The sequence below is a fragment of the Lissotriton helveticus genome, chromosome 9, assembly GCF_964261635.1.
Source record: "Lissotriton helveticus chromosome 9, aLisHel1.1, whole genome shotgun sequence".
Lineage (NCBI taxonomy): Eukaryota > Metazoa > Chordata > Amphibia > Caudata > Salamandridae > Lissotriton > Lissotriton helveticus.
The window spans coordinates 66,655,504-66,674,945 of record NC_136070.1 but is presented as its reverse complement, the minus strand read 5'-3'; the positions used below and the strand labels follow the sequence as shown (position 1 = coordinate 66,674,945).

The window sequence follows — 19,442 nt, the reverse complement described above, 5'->3', positions numbered from 1 at the left end:
ATTAACAAGATGGCAATAGCTTGCAAAATTCACAGGAAGCAAGCAAGGTGTCCAATATTCACACCAGGCTATTTGCTGCATCTCGAACAAGCCTTGTCAAAGCCCACAGTGCCCAAGCCTTGTCAAAGCCAACAGGTCTGACACTGCCAGTCAGCCTTTTGGCTTTGTCAATGTTTGTTTTGTTATGATTTTTTCAAAACTTTATTGCTGGAGAAGCTACTAGTCTGTCTAAAATCAAAGCTAACCAAAAGAAAATTGGCCAAAAATAAAAATATTTTTGTGTCTCAAAAAGCACACATTGCCATAGTATAGTAGCCTCTGAAGTGAAGTACTTTGTGCTTGGATGCACTCCTTGTGAAAGGGCAGAATGCAATCCCTCATGAAAAAGTAAGCCAATGGCTGAAGTGGATTGACCCATGCTGTAGGGTGCGGCAGAAGAAAAACATGAATGACAATAACGGACCAGTTGATGAAGGCCAGCTGAAAGCACCTGTAAGTACGCTATTATACATATAATTGTAGTAACTTCAGCAGATTTCGGCTAACGCCAGACCTAAAAAGGAAAAATACAAATAACATGCATGCTGATTTAGAGGAAGTAAAGCTATTTATTGAGTAATAATTGAATAAAGTAACATGCATTGCCCAAAATGCCAGTCCGGTCATGCATGAAAGGGCACAAGAAGCATGAAGAAACAGCAATGTAATACAAAGAAATAGGGCTGTGATTTTTTTTGATGCAGGTCCCGAATATTATGGCATATCGTGACAAGACCCACCAGGCCAAGTCATGCCTGGGAACAAGTGGTGCATACTTGTTCATGTTTAGATCGTGGTTATGATGTTAGCCATATTACGTGTATGAGATAAAAACCAATGAGTAAGTAGGAAACATTCTTCTTATTTAAAGTAACACCCTCAGAGTCTTGATTAAGGCACATACATAAGATCACAATCCCAGACAACGAGATGTGGCCACAGCCTTGCTATTTACCTTCATCTACCTTCAAGAAAGGTATGTAATATGGTAGCAGACAACCGGTGCCCCCTTGGCACTGACAAAACATTCATTAACGTTTGGAAAAGAGTGCAAACTGCACATGTGCATGTGCATGCAAAGGTAGAGATGATGGAGGCAAGGTTATGTGACCTGCAGCAGGCAAGAGGGAAATCTGAATGCCATACCTGTGGGGTGATCCGATGAGAGATGCAGGAGGGGTTGGGTTACTCCCTGCATTGTGTCGTCGTCTTACTGCTTGACGTCTAAACGTGCTGCGTTCACGGCGAAATGTGACCGACTCCTCATTCACTTTTGAAACTGCAGCAAGACAGAGATCTTCAATTAAAGGAGATCCTACTATTGTCCACGTTGCAGCATATTAGATTTGCATATTTTATCAATGTCTAAAATTTAATAAAGTAAAAAAGAGTGGTTTTTGAAGTCACAAATTGATACTCCAATGTACGTAGATTTTTTACAATAAATATATACGCTGTAATACTTATTACATTTCTTCCTATGGCCAAGACCTAAAGGAAAATACCTTATTGACATGCAATACTGAGGATTGCAATGTAGTATACAAAAAGGTCTGATATCTAATTTGACCCTTCCAAATTAATCTTTCCAATAGCCTAACCAGTTAATGTCCTTCATTTTACTTTCTCACAAGTCCAATACCCAAGAGTTTTGAGTACTGAGTTGGCAGTCAAACATAGACTTCTACACTGAAAATGCAACAATATTCACATAAAATGTTCACTTGCTATGAAATAACTTTCAGGATTTGGCCCCAATGGCCTGTAAATAATTACTGAAACCAAAAAGAATCTGAAATCTATCAATATTAAGGAGTGTTTTTGTTTGATGGTTGTAAACTGTCTAAATAAAATTGTGTTATACAAAACTACACAAAACCATTAATTCTGTACTTTTTAAAATAAAGTATATTGTAGCACTTTCAAGGGGGGCACAACTAATAATTTACATGATCCCTTTCATTATCCACTGTACAACATTATTTTCAAACTCTAGGATACATAGAGTAAGCAAATGTACACACTCAAAGCACTCACAGTCGTTACTCTAAAATAGCTCAAGCGTAACTAAAAAGGAATATCTCATGGGTTTATGCAAGCAAGCTATTCCAAACCGTGTAGCACAAGATTAAGACGTCAGCAACACTGATTTGGCTCGCATGTGTACATTGACTGCTGCCTTCTTTGGACATACCAATAAAAATCATGTCAATTTTATGCCATGTCTGTTTGGTGATGCCCCAAAACCAGTCCAAGGATGTGTTTTTTCCGGTCCAAGGAGGACCTGGCTTAGCAGTTCAGGCAGGACTGTTCGCATGATGGGGTAGGGTCAAGACTGATTTGCATATGGCTGGGTCCAAACTGGGGTGGTGTGGTGAGCAAAAGAACGATGGTTTAATCACAGATCTTTGTGACTGGGGGTGAATGTTTGCATTGTTCAGCTTTCCGTCCATCATTTGCTTAAGTCTGTTCAAGTATTCTTTGAATAAATACTGAGGAAGTTGTATCATCTCTGATAGTAATATACAGGTATGATGTAACAGCATAAAACAAATCGTAATTTATCATTTGATAATTAAGGAAATGACATTACACTGAAATATTCATTACATAATACTCAACAAGCACAAGAGTGCATTGAAAGGGTAGGAAGAAAAATCTTGGTGTTGAAGGCAAGTCTTCGAGGTTTTGCTATCTTTGAAAACTAATCCTGTGTGAACTACAGACCTGTCTGCTAGTACAAATGTGTGCACAACTTTTTTAAGATCCAAAAACTCTTAATGCACAAGGCATGTCAAGAAAAATAATTGTATAACTCTGAATAATATTTGTGTACCTCTCCATTTATTTTCAAAGGAATTTGTTTTTTGTTGCTCAGAATCGGGGACTACTGCCTCACTGACCCTTGCCGGTAAGTCAAGTTGTACTTTTAGCCAGGGCCATGGCAGAGACAAAGCATTAGAAAGCATACTGAATGATTCAGTGCACATTCTGAGACTCAAACATTTTGGCACACATTCAATGGTAACCCCAGAAATATATGAAAAAGAACATGAACTTGAAAATAAAGTGATTCACTATATCAAAAGCTATAGGCAAGTAGATCTTTTTATAACTATTGTGCAGTCAATTAGAAAAGATACTGTCCATTTTTTGTCATTCTATAAGTTTTGCTTTTTTAATGGACCTGTCCAGTCCTAATGACGGTAAGTATCCCTAGAAATACAATATACCAATTGGGCTTACTTCAATTGAACTCATTTTGGTGGTTGGACGGTTGGCCCCATTTAATTAGCATGGTATGGCAAAATAGATCCCATTTTGAATTATGCCACTGTGAAGATAATATTGAATGAAGCAATACATTTCAAAAAATGTGTTGGCTGAGAATGTCATCAAATTTTGAGACTGCCGCCTTGTACTAGTCTGAAAGCAAACAATCTTGAATTAGGGTTGCGTTCTTCTCATTTAAAAGTGAGATAGCATGTATCAATTCTCTGATTAGTTTAGCTAGCCATGTTCATTAGATTTGTGCAAACTTCAGTAGTTCTGCTAGCAAAATGAGAAAAGCAACTGCATCTTTATTCAAAATTTGGTAAGCAGTTTGACTAACAAAAATGCACTGAGACCGGTAATTAACATGAACTCTTCAGGCAGATAGAGATTACATTTCAAATCAAAACACCAATTTATTATTACAGAACTAAGCTCGAGATCGGTAAAAAAAAAAAAGGTTGATTTACCTTTAACTATTGTGCGTTACACTAACATGTTACTTTTTAGACTTGGTGCTAATATTATCATATCTACACTATTACTATTGGATTGGTTAATCCCTGCTGTGATTGTGTTCACTGCATTATTTTGCTCATTGTGCTAATACGCCCATCAGCTATGAAAGAAACCGTCCTGAAACCGGTTTTTGAAGAGAGTGGCTGAAGAACAGCGAATACATCATCGGACTACTTATTTGCAATTTATTAAGAAAGCATAGGTCTAGCAGTTGCACGGTTTTTAATGCTCGTCTAAAAAAGACATTTCTATAATATTTCAATCAAGTGATTATGTACTAATTGTGTAATGAGTTCAGTGTTTAATATATTTTCTCTTTAAATGGACTATGAAAGTCTAATAAACTTTGCTTTATTACTACACTAGATACCAAAGACGAAGGTAATCCACCAAACTTTGTAAAGAGTTAAACAAGTGATCAACGTAACAAATCTGAATGTCATGACTGTAATTTATGGAAAATTATAGTTCTGGAGTACCAAAAGACTGAGGATAAGATTATTTACATTCGATTCAGAGTTGAGCACCTCTAACATCTTTTTGGTATGCCTGACAGATATTCAACAGATAAATGCATGATACGTACTGGTGGACAGAGGAAATAAATACAGACCATGGATCAAGCCAAGCCAAAAAACATGGGAGAGTTAACACTGATGGCATTTTAAGTATTGGCACAAGAATGCCACCATCAGCAAACTACTGTAAAATAATGCTAGCACAGGCATGAGGCAGGAAGGGAAACAAATGACTCATATTTTATACTGCACATAAGAGCGCATTACTTGAATTTCATCATGCTGCAGCGGATGTTCCTCTCAGCATGGTGCACTACTCCAGTTTCATGCGCATTGTTGCTTTTTAGTCCATGCAGAACCTGAACCATGTGTTAACCTATGCTTGTGCCAGGACTTTCCCCACTAGTAAAGTAAACACCAGAAAAACAAATACTAGGGCTCGGGAACCCCAGGCCTCAGACTGGAGTAGTTAGCTGAACTTAACACAGCTCCATTTCCAAGTCAGGTTTCCAAGCGACCTCCTAAGCTTAAGGCGTGTACGAGAGGCAGCTTTTGCCATCTTAATGGACTTTCTAATGTCTATAAAGTGTAAAAAGCAGAGCCACTCTTTCCCCTAATCTCAAATTCCAGAGAACCACTCCTTCTCAAGTCTTTGCTCTATATATACGTGCACCTCTGCCTTGTTTTCATTATCTGTCCTGTGACTTCGACTAAACAGCAAACTGAAGTAGTTACCACCGATTTTCGTTTTAACCAACTGGGCAAATGGAAGATGTATAAGAATACACTAAGATGCACCTGGACTATGAAAACGGACTAGACAAATTAACAACCTTTAAACACCTCCAACACCTACTGTGCAGTCTACCCCACAAGAATACAAAACGCAGCTGTCCGGTTATTACCTCAGTCTGAAAACAATCCACTGGCTATCTATGCTCACTATGCATTTTCAACTGTGCTATCCATAGCACTGGACTAACGTTTACCCAAGTCGAAATTCAGCATTACATATAGAATAGAGGCAACTAGTGGCTAGTGACACTTCTGAACATGTTGCCCTTCTAGAAAACTATCATTGTAATAATATCCTTCTCTGTTCAAGCAGTAAAACTTTGGAACGCTCGCCCAGCAAAGCCAATAAATACCAAAAATCAGTTGGAATGAAGGAAGCCAGGAAAGACCTGCCAATTGTACATCAGGTAAGGTCTACTATAACGAGTTATCACCCACTATCCAGCGTACTAAGTTGAATCAGTCACCAAAAGATAGGAAGATTCAGCCTATAGAAATGCATTTATCATTCAGGATAATGTGCAGCTAATATGATAATTCGTCTGGTCTTCACGCACAACCCTAAAACATTTCCAAATACGCCACACTATAACCCTTAACTACCACTAACATACACAATAACTTTCTAGAAACATACACAATTCTGTTTTATCCTTTCTGCTACACTACATGCTTAAGCTCACCTACATGTGACCTGATAAGAGAACCCCTTTAGTCATCCCATACATCGTCAACACACTTCCCACACAAAGCACACTAAAAACCCAACTCTCTTCCAACCAAGTACATCTGACTGACTAGTGGGCTACCTGTTCGAGGAAACAGGCTTCAAGAACTTGTGGAGCATAAAATGCACTTTACAAACCAATCTACAATCCAATACAAAGTCATCATTAACAACATGCTCTAGTAGGCCGCATAGTTCATCAAATAGGAGTACTTGCTGCTGAAATCTGTATGCAACCAACAGGTCACAATTTTGAATCTTGGCTGGGAAAAACTACACTTTTTATCTTCCCAAAGTAGAAACAACAAGTATCAATGAGTTGTTCAACAGTTAGGCATTATCTGCAATGCTTTGAAAAGCTGAAACTGTAGTAGTTAGTACTTTACTAAACAACCCATAATCAGTATTATACTGATTCACCAAACAAACAGCACAGCGGAGCACATGCAGTAGGTCTGGCTAATATGAAGAGTTTTTTCCACTGAATAATTTATTCATTTTAGTTGTAATTTGCTTTTACAAAATAAATGACGATGGTTAAGACAGTATGTGAAGTTCTTGTTTACACCTTTCTATACTTATTTTTGGCTTGTTATAGCCGAAATGGCAAACAGTTTAAACCTAAAGAGAAAGCAGAAGCCCTTCACAGCCATTCTTTCCTTCTCCTAGCAGGTAATTTCTTTTCTACTTTTGTCTAAGCCAGTTTTTCTATTTTTCTGGCAAGATCTATAGCCTACTTGGCAAATGTGTTACACCGATTGCTTTTTCGAGCCCTACTAAAAATCACAGCAATGTGTTTTTTAAAGGGCCTTTTTCACTTTGGCATGCATGTATCTGGGGCTCAATCATCTTCAGGGAGCTCGTTAGTGTTGGGCAAAAGGGATCTACAACAGAATGTACTGGGAGAGGTGTGGCGCCGCGGCCAGGGCGACTGACGCTGGAATCTGGGGACCACGGTTCGATCCCCGGCTCCGGCGGCAGGTTGGCTCAGCACCATGTGACTCTGGGCAATAGCTCGCTTAATCTTCCCGACGGCCCCCAGCGCCTAGAGACCCTTACGGGTGATTGTGCGCTTTACAAATGTGGACTTTACTTTAATGTTAGAACGGCCCAATAGGATCTCAGATCCAATCCTTTGTAATACTGATTAAAGGTGATACATGAAGAGAATTAATACTCCTGTGTCTGTGGGTCTACATGTTGCAGCTGGTTTTTATTTTTCTTTGCCCAACTGGGTCACATGACCTTTATCTGAACCATAGATCACGAATAGTTCTTTAGTGAGTGGAACTTTGTTGCGGTTTTATTTGCACAATGTGTTAAATCTCGCATACATGCACACACATGCATACGTACACTCCCCATGGAGACTGCCACGTCGATATTCCTGGTAGAGCTTTATGTGGCACCTATAAGGTTCAGGAGATGGCTGATCTTGTAGTCACATATTTATCAAAGGATCCAGCCTGTCTGCTGTACCTATTGCTTCTGTTTGCCCCTGTATATTGCCTGGCAGTGATATGTATTGCGGCCGCTCTTCCCAAGTAGGCTACACCTTGATATACAAATAGGCTCCATTATAAGCAGAAGTGGATACAGCTTTCTTCAGTGTCTTAAAAAGTTAAATGGTGAAGCTAAATCTGCTCATAGCACCCGACTATTCGGTCTTCAAACTAAGGGCTTGAGTATGTCGCATTGGTATTGACTGAGTGAAGAGCAGCATTATTAGTTTAATAGTGTAGGATGGTAAAGGCCAATAGCGTAATTTAGTTTTTTTCTGCGTCCAATCAGCTGGAAATATAAATGAATGCTTAAAATCTTCAAAATCGGCTGTAATCTTTAACATACAAAAGTCAATAGGTCAGCAACATGGGTTGCATGCAACAAAGAGATGCTTTCCACTGATCCGGTTAGTGTTCTTTCAAAGAAGAATATTAGGAAACCACTATACATATAGCAAAAATCAAGGTTCTTCAATAAGAAACGCAAAATTCATAAATAAATTACAGCTTACATAAGAGCATAACGAAAAAAAACGACATACGTTTACTCGAAATCTTAAGTACAAAGTTCTCACAATGACAGCTGACAAGAACGACATGAGTTTTTAATGAAAAAAGAAATTATCAGCAACTCCGCTTGTTGACATTATTAATTTCTTGAGGGGCTCCGGGTGCCACAGGATACTGTCAAATGAACACAAGGGTGAATGAAGCCATATTCTACATGATATGAGCAATCACAGGAATCTATTCAGATTCCAATAGGGAGGTAGAATGCTTTATTCTTTGGTGTGTGAAAAATAAAGTATTTTTAACAATCTAAAAAATAACCCCACTAACCTAGTGTACATTTTAAAAACAAGTTTAGAGAGGAGAAAATAAATGTGAAAACCATTGCTGGAATGTTTAGACAATTAGCATGAATGATGTGAACCAGCGCTGTTTATTAGGTCTCGTCTGAGAGAACACATAAGCTGTCAATAGCAAGACATTGTGTTTCCTTACAGAGGGCTTAGAACCCACCGATTGCTTACCACTGATTGGCTTCTTGGTCACTCTAATTTGTTTGGTCCTCTTTGGTCAGCATGTGGCTTGACTTCATCTTCTTGTGTTTGGCCCTCCACGGGATGAAGGCTCAAGTACTGCTTTCTTGATCAGAGTCCTTATACTTACACACACTTCGGAGCAACATCTTTCTAATTGTGGAAGCACAGAATGTGAGTGCATGTTGCTTCTGCCCTTCCACCTCTCGTCCCACTGTCAGCTGTGTTGCTTGCCCCCTCCCACCATCGGTCATATTGCTTTCTTCCTTGGTCCCTCCTCCAATAGTCTCTCATGCTTATTATCCCCTCCCATACTCCTACCACTGTCTCAAGTTACTTGCCACATCACTCCCTCCTCCCATAGTAGGTGTTGGCCCTACCGTCTCCCGCAATGTGTTGCTTGCTCCCCAGCCCATCCTGCATTGTGTTGCTTGTTCCCATACCTCTCATGCATTGTGCTGCTTGCCCCACTCTAGCTACTGACGTTGCTCTGCAAATGCAGTTCACTCTGAAACAGGATTTCTGCTGTGAGAAGGACATCTGCATCTAGTGGGTGGGCAACATAAGTCCGCTTGAGAACATGCTCGGCAGGCCCAGCACAGAGAAGCCCGGGGCAGACATGCACTGTGTGCTAGCCAATTTGAGTCAACACACACTGACTGAGGGCCAGCAGAAGTGGGGTTGTGGGTTTGGGACCTTTGCCAGCAGCCATCAAGGAAAACACCATATTATCGGGATCTCTGGAAGGGGAGAAAGAACTTTATTTTTAGAACTGCTGATGTATGTCCAAGGCTCCTCAAACAACTACTTGACTAAAACAAACACTGACAAGGCAAATATGTCTAGCCACTGCAAGAGCTATTGGCTTTGTGAATGTCTTTTAGCTATGTTGAACAGCAGCTAGTTAGGAAAAAAAGCCCTATGATGCAGCAGGAGCTAGCCAGCGTTGGTGGCATCCTAACGCTTTACTTCATTTTTTTCACCCGGAGCATAGCAGGCTTTTTCCCTAACTTTCAGCTATGCTGCTGTACAACATGGCTGAAAGATATTGAGAAAGTCAATGCTTGGTATATTAATCTGCTCACATGAGAGAGTACAAAGTTTGCAACTCGGATGTAGTTACACTTGCATTGTGCTATACGCCATCTATTGCAACTTAATTTACAGATCCATTTTAAAGTTTCTACAATATACATGTGCTTGCAGGAATGGAAAATTACTGAAAAATTCAAAATTGGTCAATAATCAACTCATCCACAAAAAAGTAAAGTGAGTGAAGGACAACAAAAACTGAAAGACAATCTGTTCCATCTAAAAAATCCGTCATTGTTTAAAATTGTGTGCACACCCTGCCAGATGGCCTTTGCCTGCACTTGGACGGTATTCTGTTTATATTTTGTGCTGTGTATGCAGTGCCCGACAGTGTTGGTAATGTGCCAGGTTTGGCTGCTTTTTTCTCTCTCAATAAGGGTTTTTCTCTAATTAATGTAGTGAGGATGCATTTGTGACGTGAAGCCAAGTCGCTGGGTTCACTCCAGGTCAGCCTTGACATTTGCATTATGGGAATCTTTGTTTAGTTCTTAAATGGTTTGATTTACAAGTCCCGCACCAGGTATAAGAGTGCTTCACAAAATATGTCTAAAACAAGCTACAGAGCTGGCAACTTTAAGGCTGAACACAGTTAGGGCAGTAGCTTTGGGGAGACGGTTAAGAATTAAATGACAGCTCTCAAGTCCACTCAAAGATAGTGGCAGAAATTCTATAAGATTGATGTGGCACCTAAAAATGATTGGTTAAGTGCTTTGGAGGTCTAGAATGTTAATGTTAATGTTTCCAAGTTTAAAGAATTATTGCACCTGATACATCTTTCAACTCGTGCAACACTGTGGTTTGCCAAATATAGACGTATGGTTCGGTAAATTGCATTATATGCATACCAGCAGATTCTGCATTTGATTCTAACTTCAACTGTAAGCCTGTGTAGTTCTTTAAACATGAGTGAAATGTCATACATTTTTCTAGTTAATGAAAGCGGTCCAGCCGCTAAATGACTTGAGAAGACAACTGGACTACTTCAGAAGACTGGCAATATTAGTTTTCTTTTACTACCAGCTGGAGAGATCTGGCAATTCCATCTAATTACACCATCCCCCCCAACAATTTTGTCTGTACCCCTTCACTGGGTACAGAGTATCCATAGTACCCTGTTGCTCTGAAGGCAGTCTAGGAGTCTTACATACAAGGCACATAAAAACCAAGATGACTGTAATCCAGGACGAGTAACAAAGGCATAATCTTCCTCTATGGGATGTCCCTGTTCACTACCCTTCTAGCTTTACTTGGTTACTGCATGCATCTAAGCCTCCACCCACACCTTACCAAGTATATCACGAGTGTAATAAGAATCATGCAGTCATGTTTACTAAGATATCTGCTAACATTCGTGCTGCTTTAATGTCCGAACTGCAGCTTGATTATCAACTGCAACCTTAAAGTCATAACGTGGCCACAGACAGATGGAGTAGTTTCTTACCTGTAACTCCAGTTCTCTTGTAGGGGGTATTTCCGTGATAGTCATAATCATGTGAATAGTCCCGCTCATGTGCATGGACCCCGGAGCACTTCATTAGATAGATCTTCTTACGTTGGCATCTTCTGCATTTCTTCAGGCAGGCCTGTATAGACACTTAAGAGATAAAAAGACAATAATGCAGCATAACCAACAAGGCTACACTGGTCATTACTTCATCTTGAAGTGAAAAAAAGATAGCCAGTTTAACTTTTAAATTTAGCAATTTTTACTGAGTTTCACACAGAAAACTCCCCTTCACAAAACTCGTTTTTTCATGATAGAGATGAGAAGGGTTGGACAGAGAAGCCCCCCATAGGCTGCCATTATTTTTCTGCACATGGATACCGTGCCTTTAAGAGTCTCCAGAGAACCCGGGTATCCCATGATGCACAGCCAAAGGCAGTTACTTTCAGGTTTTTTTGAAGGCGTTAAGAGGCAGAGCCTGCTGAGTCTTGGGTACGTCTGTGTCTGCCACCGGGGAGGCGGGCGGGTTGCTTATGACTATCACGGAAATACCCCTACAAGAGAACTGGAGTTACAAACTACTCCTTCTCTTATAGGGGATTTCCGTGTATGGTCAATCACGTGAATAGACGAGCAAGCCCATCCCAAAACAACTCCCCAGCGGTGGAATAAACAGAGAACAACTGTACTATTGTGAAAATAGATTTCAAAGTGAAGCCTTCCCAACCGAAGCATCTGCCATAGAATCAGTATCTAGGTAGTAGTGCTTAGCAGATGTATGGACTAACTTCTAAGTGGCAGCCTTACAGATTTCCGAAATAGGTACTTTACGAAGTAAAGCCGCAGTAGCTGCTTTACCTCTGGTAGAGTGAGCCCTAGGCTTACAAACCAGAGTCCTATTAGCTTTCTGATAATACAGCTAAATACAGGAAACAATCCACCTTGAAATGGATTGTTTGGGGGTAGCTAGACCAGTTCGGACTGAGCCATAGTTTACAAATAACTGGTCTGATCTACGAATATCCTTAGTCTTATCCAAATAGAATTTCAAGACCCTCCTGACATCAAGGGAATGAAGCGACTTCTCAGTAGGAGAAAAGGGATTCTGAAAGAATGTAGGCAAAGTAATAGTTTGGTTCACATGAAACTCTAAAAGTACTTTAGGGAGGAACTTGGGCTGAGTCCTCATTACTACCTTAGAGGAATGAAAACTATATATGGCTCTTTACAACATAATGCCTGAAGTTCGTTAACCGTGTGGCCAGAAGTTATGGCCACAAGGAAAGTCGCCTTCAAAGACAGATGCTGAAGAGAGGCCTTATGAATGGGTTCAAACGGTTCTCTCATCAGTTGAGAAAGCACCACATTGAGCTTCCAAGGAGGCGAAGGATGCCTAATGAGAGGAAACACTTTCTTCAATCCGTCAAGAAAATCTCTGACGACTGGGATTTTAAAAAAGGAAGTTTGGAAGGACCTTTCCTATAAGCAGTTAAATCTGTAGGAGGTAGGATCCACATTCTTAGATGCACACCAGATGCAAAAGCTCTTCCATTTGTATGCATAGGACGTGCGTGCAGATGGTCGTTTGGCCTCCTTCAATATCTCCATACAATCCTGAGGGAGATTCAAAAGTCCGTACTGTACTAACTCAGGAGCCATGCCGCCGAATTCAACGACGAGAGATTGGGGTGCACCATCTGTCTGCCGAACTTCATCAGAAGGTCCGGCTGGCATGGAAGACAGTGGAGTAGGTCTGAGAACAACCACAGACGGGGCCACTCCAGAGAAATGAGGATCATCTTGGCCCGTGATTGTGAGAGCTTGATCAGTACTATCTGGATCAGGGGAATTGGCGGAAAAGTGTAGAGAAAGCTGCCTAACCAGTTGATCCACAGTGCATTCCCCAGAGTCCCCGGTTGGTTAAACCTGGAGGGGAAGCCGCAGCATTTGCTGTTTTCCGCGGTAGCGAACAGTCTGACCTCTGGAGTAGCCCATCTTCCAAAGATGTCTCGCACCACTTCGTCGTTTAAGACCCTTTCGTGATTTTCTTGAATGAGTCTGCTGAGCGCGTCTGCCTGAGAATTTTGAACACCTGGGAGGTGAGTTGCTGTGATGGTCAGGTCCCTGACCAACAGTCAGTTCCACATGTCCTGGGCTTCACGAGATCACGCTCGATATCTCGAGCCCCCCTGCTCATTGAGGTAGAACATTGTGGTCATATTGTCCGTCTGGACAAGCAGGGAACTGGTGTGAAATGACGGCTGGAAGGCTTTCAGCACCAAATGAACTGCTCGAAGTTGCAGGAAGTGGATGTGGTACTTGGTCTCTTTCCGGGACCACGTGCCCTGTACCTGAAGGTGGTCGGAATGTGCACCCCAGCTGTGGAGAGAAGCATCCATCACTATGGTTTGCATCGGTATCTCCTTGCGGAAGGGAATCCCCCAGAGAAGGTTGCAGGAACACCACCATCGGATGGAATGGAGAGCCTGCTGCGACAGCTGAATCCTGTCTTCTCAATCCCCCAGTTTCTGGTCCCATTGATCCACCGGACATTCTTGCAGGGGTCTCATATGGATGCGCACGTTTGGAGTGAGGAAGATACAGGAGGCCATGGAGCCCAAGAGAGAGGACACCTTCCTCACCGTCGGGGAGGGCATGGTCATGAGAGCCTGAGCCTTCCGAAGGATTGATAAGCATCTCTCCTCCGCAAGACACACGTTTGCCGTGCGTGTATCAATGGTGGCTCCCAGGTACTGTAGACATTGGACAAGAGTCGAGAGACTTCGTGAGGTTGATGTGGAGGCCCAAACTAAGTAGGAGATTGGAAGTCCGATTGAAATGCAGTTAGGCTTCCGGAGATGTAGCTGCCCTGATTGGCCAGTCGTCTAGATACGGGTAGACGAACACCTTGTTCTTCCTTAGATGTGCAGCAACAATGGCCATGCATTTGGAAAATGTCCAGGACGCTTACTTCAGGCCGAAAGGAAGCACGGAGTATTGATAGTGGTTGTTGCCCACTGTGAATCGCAGGAACTTGCGATGTTTCCTCGCTATGGGCACATGAAAATATAGTTTTTGCAGATCTATTGCGCATACCCAGTCTCCCTGATGCAGGTGAGGGTGAATTTGATGCAAGGACAACATCCAAAACTTTTCTCTGCGAATCCATTTGTTTGCCTGTCGCAAGTCGAGGATGGGGATCTGTCATACCGGCCCAGCAAGGCAGTAGAGCTGGCCGCCTTCATGTATGTAGCTGCGGTGTTGCAAACGTTTCTCCCCACCGACTCCAGCTTAAGGCTTTACTTATCCGGTGGTACTGTTGAAGTCGGAGCCGTAGCATGCTGTTTCCTTGCTGCCACCACTATGACAGAGTCTGGGGTGGAGTCCAGTCGGAGGAAGGCAGGATACAAATTAGGTGGGCGATATTTCTTCTGTAACCTAGATCCTGGAAGGCGCAGATTTTATAGAAGATGGTGTCAAGAACAGTTTCATAGCCGGTTCCACTAAACCGGAAGCAATGGACAAGATGTTTGTCTCTGCTGGAGAGTTTCAAATATCCCTGATGTCGACGGCAGAGGAGTAGACCAAGGAATGTTAAGTTTTGACGCCCCTCTGACCAGAACCTCCTGAAAGGTGGAGATATCACCAACAGGAGACACTCTCTGAGGAGCGGAATTCATTTGAGTAGATGAGTACCTCCACGTACTCGTGGAAGACGATTCCCTGGTATACCGGGAACGAGATCTCTCATTGCGATAGCAATGAAATCGTGTGGAAGACTGGTGGGGTCTATGGGAACAATGTCTTGGCCGAGACCGTGACCTAGGTCTTAGTGGCTGTGCAAGACGTGTGGGCTGAGGAGCCGTGGGCCCAGGCTTAGGCAGAGGAGTTGGTGGCGGAGGCGGACTTGGCGGTGGTGGCGGTGGCACTGGCAGGGCCATCGGTTGACAAGGAGCAGGAGGCGTCCTGGATGGTGAATAGGTATGAGAGTACTCAGTTTTCGAGCTGACTGCGAAGAAGGTGCCCTGGACTCAACTGCAGGCCTCCCCCTCGATGTCGATCTATTGCTAGACGGCGAACGGCAATGTCATCTGGGTTCACAAACTCCCTGTCGACGTCGACAGGCTCACAACTGCGTTGAGTCCCAGAACAGTACCTCGATGTTGAACGTGGGTGATGACCCCTCAAAATCGACCTTCTCTTCGACTTCCATCTTCTCGTGGACGTCGACCTTCTCATAGACGGCGATGACGCATCGACGGCGACCGCTGTTGCCTGTGTGACTACAGTCTCGAAATTCTGCCAAAAAAGGACAGCAGAAGGTAGATAAATGCCAAAGACGTTGAGTGAAGCTGCAAAACTCCAAATACTAAATTACATTTTGAATGAAATACTAAAAAAGGTAGAGCTCAATACTCCAGGGTCCTGGTCGCAGGAGCCGGAAAAAAACTGAAAGTAACTGCCTCTGGCTGTGCATCATGGGATATCCATTTGCAGACACATATCAGCAGCCTATGGGGGGCTTATCTGTTGAACCTTTCTCAACTCTATCATGAAAAAAGGAGCTTTGTGAAGGGGAGTTTTCTATGTGCGAAACTCAGTAAAAATGGCTAAATTTAAAAGTTAAACTGGCAATCTTTTTTCACTTCAAGATGAAGTAATGGCTAGTGTAGCCTAATTGGTTAGGCTGCATTATTGTCTTTTTATCTCTTAAGTGTCTATGCAGTCCGTCCTGAAGAAAGGCAGAAGATGACAACGTAACAAGATGTATCTAATGAAGTGCTCCAGGTTCCACGCACATGGGCGGGACTATTCACATGATTAGGACTATACACGGAAATCCCCAACAAGAGAACTGTGGGTGCTCTCCATGTTCCTCTGAGGTTATATTAGCGCAGGTCAATGACAAACTCAAACTATGTACTCTATTCATAATAATGTCCTTGTCTGCAAATTTGAAAAGAAAACAGCTGGGAAGAAGATGGTAAACAGAACTTCTCCCCCTCCCCCCGCCCCCACACCCAAAGCAGGAAACTGCTGTTGACAGTTAACCCCAATCTTCAAACAAACATCTGAGTTTGGGAATATGTTATCTGAAGTACATAAAGAACTATGTATAGCTGACAGAAGATTGGTGGTCACCGTGCAGAAGGCCTACAGATGCTTATACAATAGCTTGGGCCAAACTGTTATGAGGGAACTTTGGTAATGCTACTGAAAAACACACAGGATACAATACATGACCTAGAAAATAGATCATAGGGCACCTCAGCTAGGCAGTATAACTCACTACATTTAAAAGCAGACAATCTTCAATCCGTCTGAAACTGCTAGCTACTGCAATACATTAACATAGTTTAACAACTGAAGCTACCTTATTTCAAAAGCTCTCACTGGCTTTCATAACATTGTGTACCTTACTTGACGAAGCAACATTTTCAGAGATAGCAGTTTTTAGAAAAATAATTTACATTTGTTAATGAAGTGCTAAGGTACATGGCAGACACACAAGGAGTAATCAAACACATTCCTGGCAAATTACAAAGAGGAGGAAACCAGAACACTGAATAAATGCAGATATGGCATGTCAGCAGTCTTCAAGATGACATATCCTAAAACGGGACAGACAAAATAGTAGCTGTTTGGACAATCCAGACGATGAGCTAAACAGAGGTCCCCTGCAGAGTTTGATCGGTGCCGTTACTTTAAGAGACCTAAAATATATAGGCTGCACTCCACTGCTTTCAAAACTTTCAAAAATGTCTCAGGGAAAATACACTGCGCTACAAATTCAGGACCACAGGTGGCTTATTGTCTCTACCTGGAACCCTTGCTTTTCCCACAAACTGAATGGCTATTTTACCACATTTAGAGGCCAAACAGCTCAAACGTAACAGAGTTGCCTTCTTACCTTTTGAACTATCTTTACTGATTTCTTTCTGTTTTTGATTTATGTGCTATGCTGTACACAAGTACAATAAAGAAATAAAATTAAGTACGTTTGTCCTCAACCACGTAAGAGCGACTCAAAGAAGCGCGGACAACAAGAGTCTATTTTGAATACTGAACAAAAGGTCTTGAATGCCTACTGCCAGGCAAGAACTACAAACATTTCATGACATTGCTTAAACTGACATGTTCATCAATGGCACTTAAATCCAGCAATGCAACTTGGTGAAGAAAGCACCCAAAGGCAAAGAGACTTGGCAGCGGCTAAAAGTGCTTGCACTCAATGATGCAAAAACAGAACAGTTCAAGTATTTCGAAAGATTCACCAAATCTTAACTGATGTGGATGACTTTTGGACAAATATAATCAAAGCAAACGCGAATATCACAAGAGTACCATTTGGCTAATGAATTCCACTTTTAAAAATAACTAAATGTAAATCTGTAGGCAGCCACAAAAGTAACACAGTATTCACATCATTTATAAAACTGGTATCTTCCCAAAATATGAACAGTGTTAATTTGTTGGCGTTAAATAATTTTTTAGGAGCTCAATCGCGCGTACAAGCCAGGTCAGTCAGACCCTTCATCTAATACAGGCATCACTTAAACACGTTTACCAAAGAGAGAATTACTTTAGGGCCCGCTGGGACTTACCTCCACTGCACGTTTCACGCTTTTCCCCTTTGGGAAAAGTTGCCTGGCCGGGCAAGCTATTTCTAGAGCGAGTAACGCACTCTAGCTGAGATGCTCTACCCAAGAGACAAAGTTCATCTAACACCTCTCCCTCTTTGGCTTCTAAATCAGACTTTGAAGTGGTTAAAGGTTTTATGCTGTCTGGTGCTGCTAGTCTGTTTGGATCATTTAAGCAAGCTACAGTGCCACTGTCCAAGCTAAGAACTCTGGCACGGCTCTTAGCACTGCTGGCACCAGAGGTCCTTCGGGTCAGTCGTTTCTTACCGACACCTTCGCATCCTAGATGGGATCGATGAGAGTGTTCGGAGTCAGGGGTGCACTCTTTTGTAATGTGATATTTGGTCTTTAAGGCATTGTACCGGCCCTCCGGGGACTGGCATGAGTGGGAAGTGGTACTGGAAGAGCTGTCACTACTGAATCTGTGAGCTGACTGCATACTTGAGGTCCTGCTCAAGTCACTTTGATCGCTGGAGTCTTCGTCATGGCAGAATCCAGCGCTGTGGGGTTTCGCACCACCTATTCCTCGAAAGGAAACATATTCCCTATGCCGGCTCGAGTCAAAACTGCTTGCACGCTTTTTTCCTGTCCGCCTCCTGCATGATTTGTGTGCAGAGGCATTCCTGTGGATTAAGCTAGAGGATTTTGGTCGTACATCACCATCCTTCTGCTTCCCCCTGCCATCTTTAGGAGTTCTTGTTTCAATCAACACTGGGGATTTGTCACCCAAGACCTCCATTTTGTCACCAGACTGCCAGTCACTTTGAACTGTAAGCTCATTAGCATGTGGATTTTTGTTTGCTTCTTCCGATGCGGACGAACTGAGACCTTTTTGACTAAGCACTTCATCAGATGTATTAGCATCCTTGGGGTCTACTGCAATGCTTACCACAGCAGAAATGCTTATTTCTACAGTAGTCTTCTCGCTGCTAGTCCTTTTATCAGTAGCAGAACTGATGTCCTCCTCTTGATCACCGCAGCTCCCTTCGTTCTCCTCTTTTGGCAACTCCTCATGCAATGATAACATGCTCTCCACATGAGTAGAGCCTGTATGTTCGCTTTTGTAACTGCTGATCGTACTGATGGTGTCCCGATCAGTGCCACTGCAGTAACTCTCAGTGGATCCACTGCTCCTCGTGCTCAGGCTCCTCAAGCTGTCTACACTTTTGTCTGCTTTCAAAGGTTTGTTGGTTCCATTTCTTGACAACTGCTGGATGCTTCTGCTTTTGAGAAGTTCATCTAGCTGAAAAACGACAGACACGCAAACGTTCTCACCAACTGACTCTTTGGACCCAGATTGGGGCCTGGGGGCTTCCAGCTCACTCACAGGATCCAACCCTCGTCTTTGATGATAATGAGAAAAGTCACTGAGTGATGTGTCGGGAAAAGCTACAGCTGAGCTAGATGTTCTTGGCACACCTCGTGGCCGGTGGTCTTTCCTGTAGGAGTGCGAGTGTAATGGGACCACAGATGCCACTTCCGTGTCACAGGCATTAGACAAGGACTGCTCTACATGGTGGTGTTGGCTGTCCTGGAGACACACTTTATCGCTGAAATCTCTTGGCAGATCTGGACCCACGGAGGACAAGGAAGGTTGGATTGAGATGAAAGAGTCGTTGGAGACAAGACGGAAAAGCTTCTGATCTGCTGTCAAATCTGTTCAGAGGCATAATAAAAAAAATAAAAAAATCAGTAGAAGTCTGTGCACAACAATTCACTTTTTCTTACTCCAGCATAGAACCATTTTACGGCAAGTCTGGCTAATGTAGTAATGTATTAGTTTGCTGATGTTCACTGCTGCATAAACAATAGAAAACACAGCGTCTAAGTAGAATGTCTAAACAGTGTA

The 19,442-nt window shown here is 42.4% G+C and overlaps 1 protein-coding gene across 4 annotated transcripts in view; it reads right to left on the bottom strand.

Moving 5' to 3' along the window:
• Positions 1–19,442, bottom strand: part of PCNX1 (pecanex 1) — a 486,917-nt gene that overhangs the window by 255,994 nt on the left and 211,481 nt on the right. For all 4 annotated transcript variants that reach the window (XM_078659468.1, XM_078659469.1, XM_078659470.1 and 1 more), the window contains exons 6-7: positions 17,558–19,249; positions 1,186–1,318 (exon numbers count right to left, since the gene is read on the bottom strand). In XM_078659468.1, the coding sequence (XP_078515594.1) occupies positions 1,186–1,318; positions 17,558–19,249 (1,825 nt within the window). The remainder of the gene's footprint in view (positions 1–1,185; positions 1,319–17,557; positions 19,250–19,442) is intronic.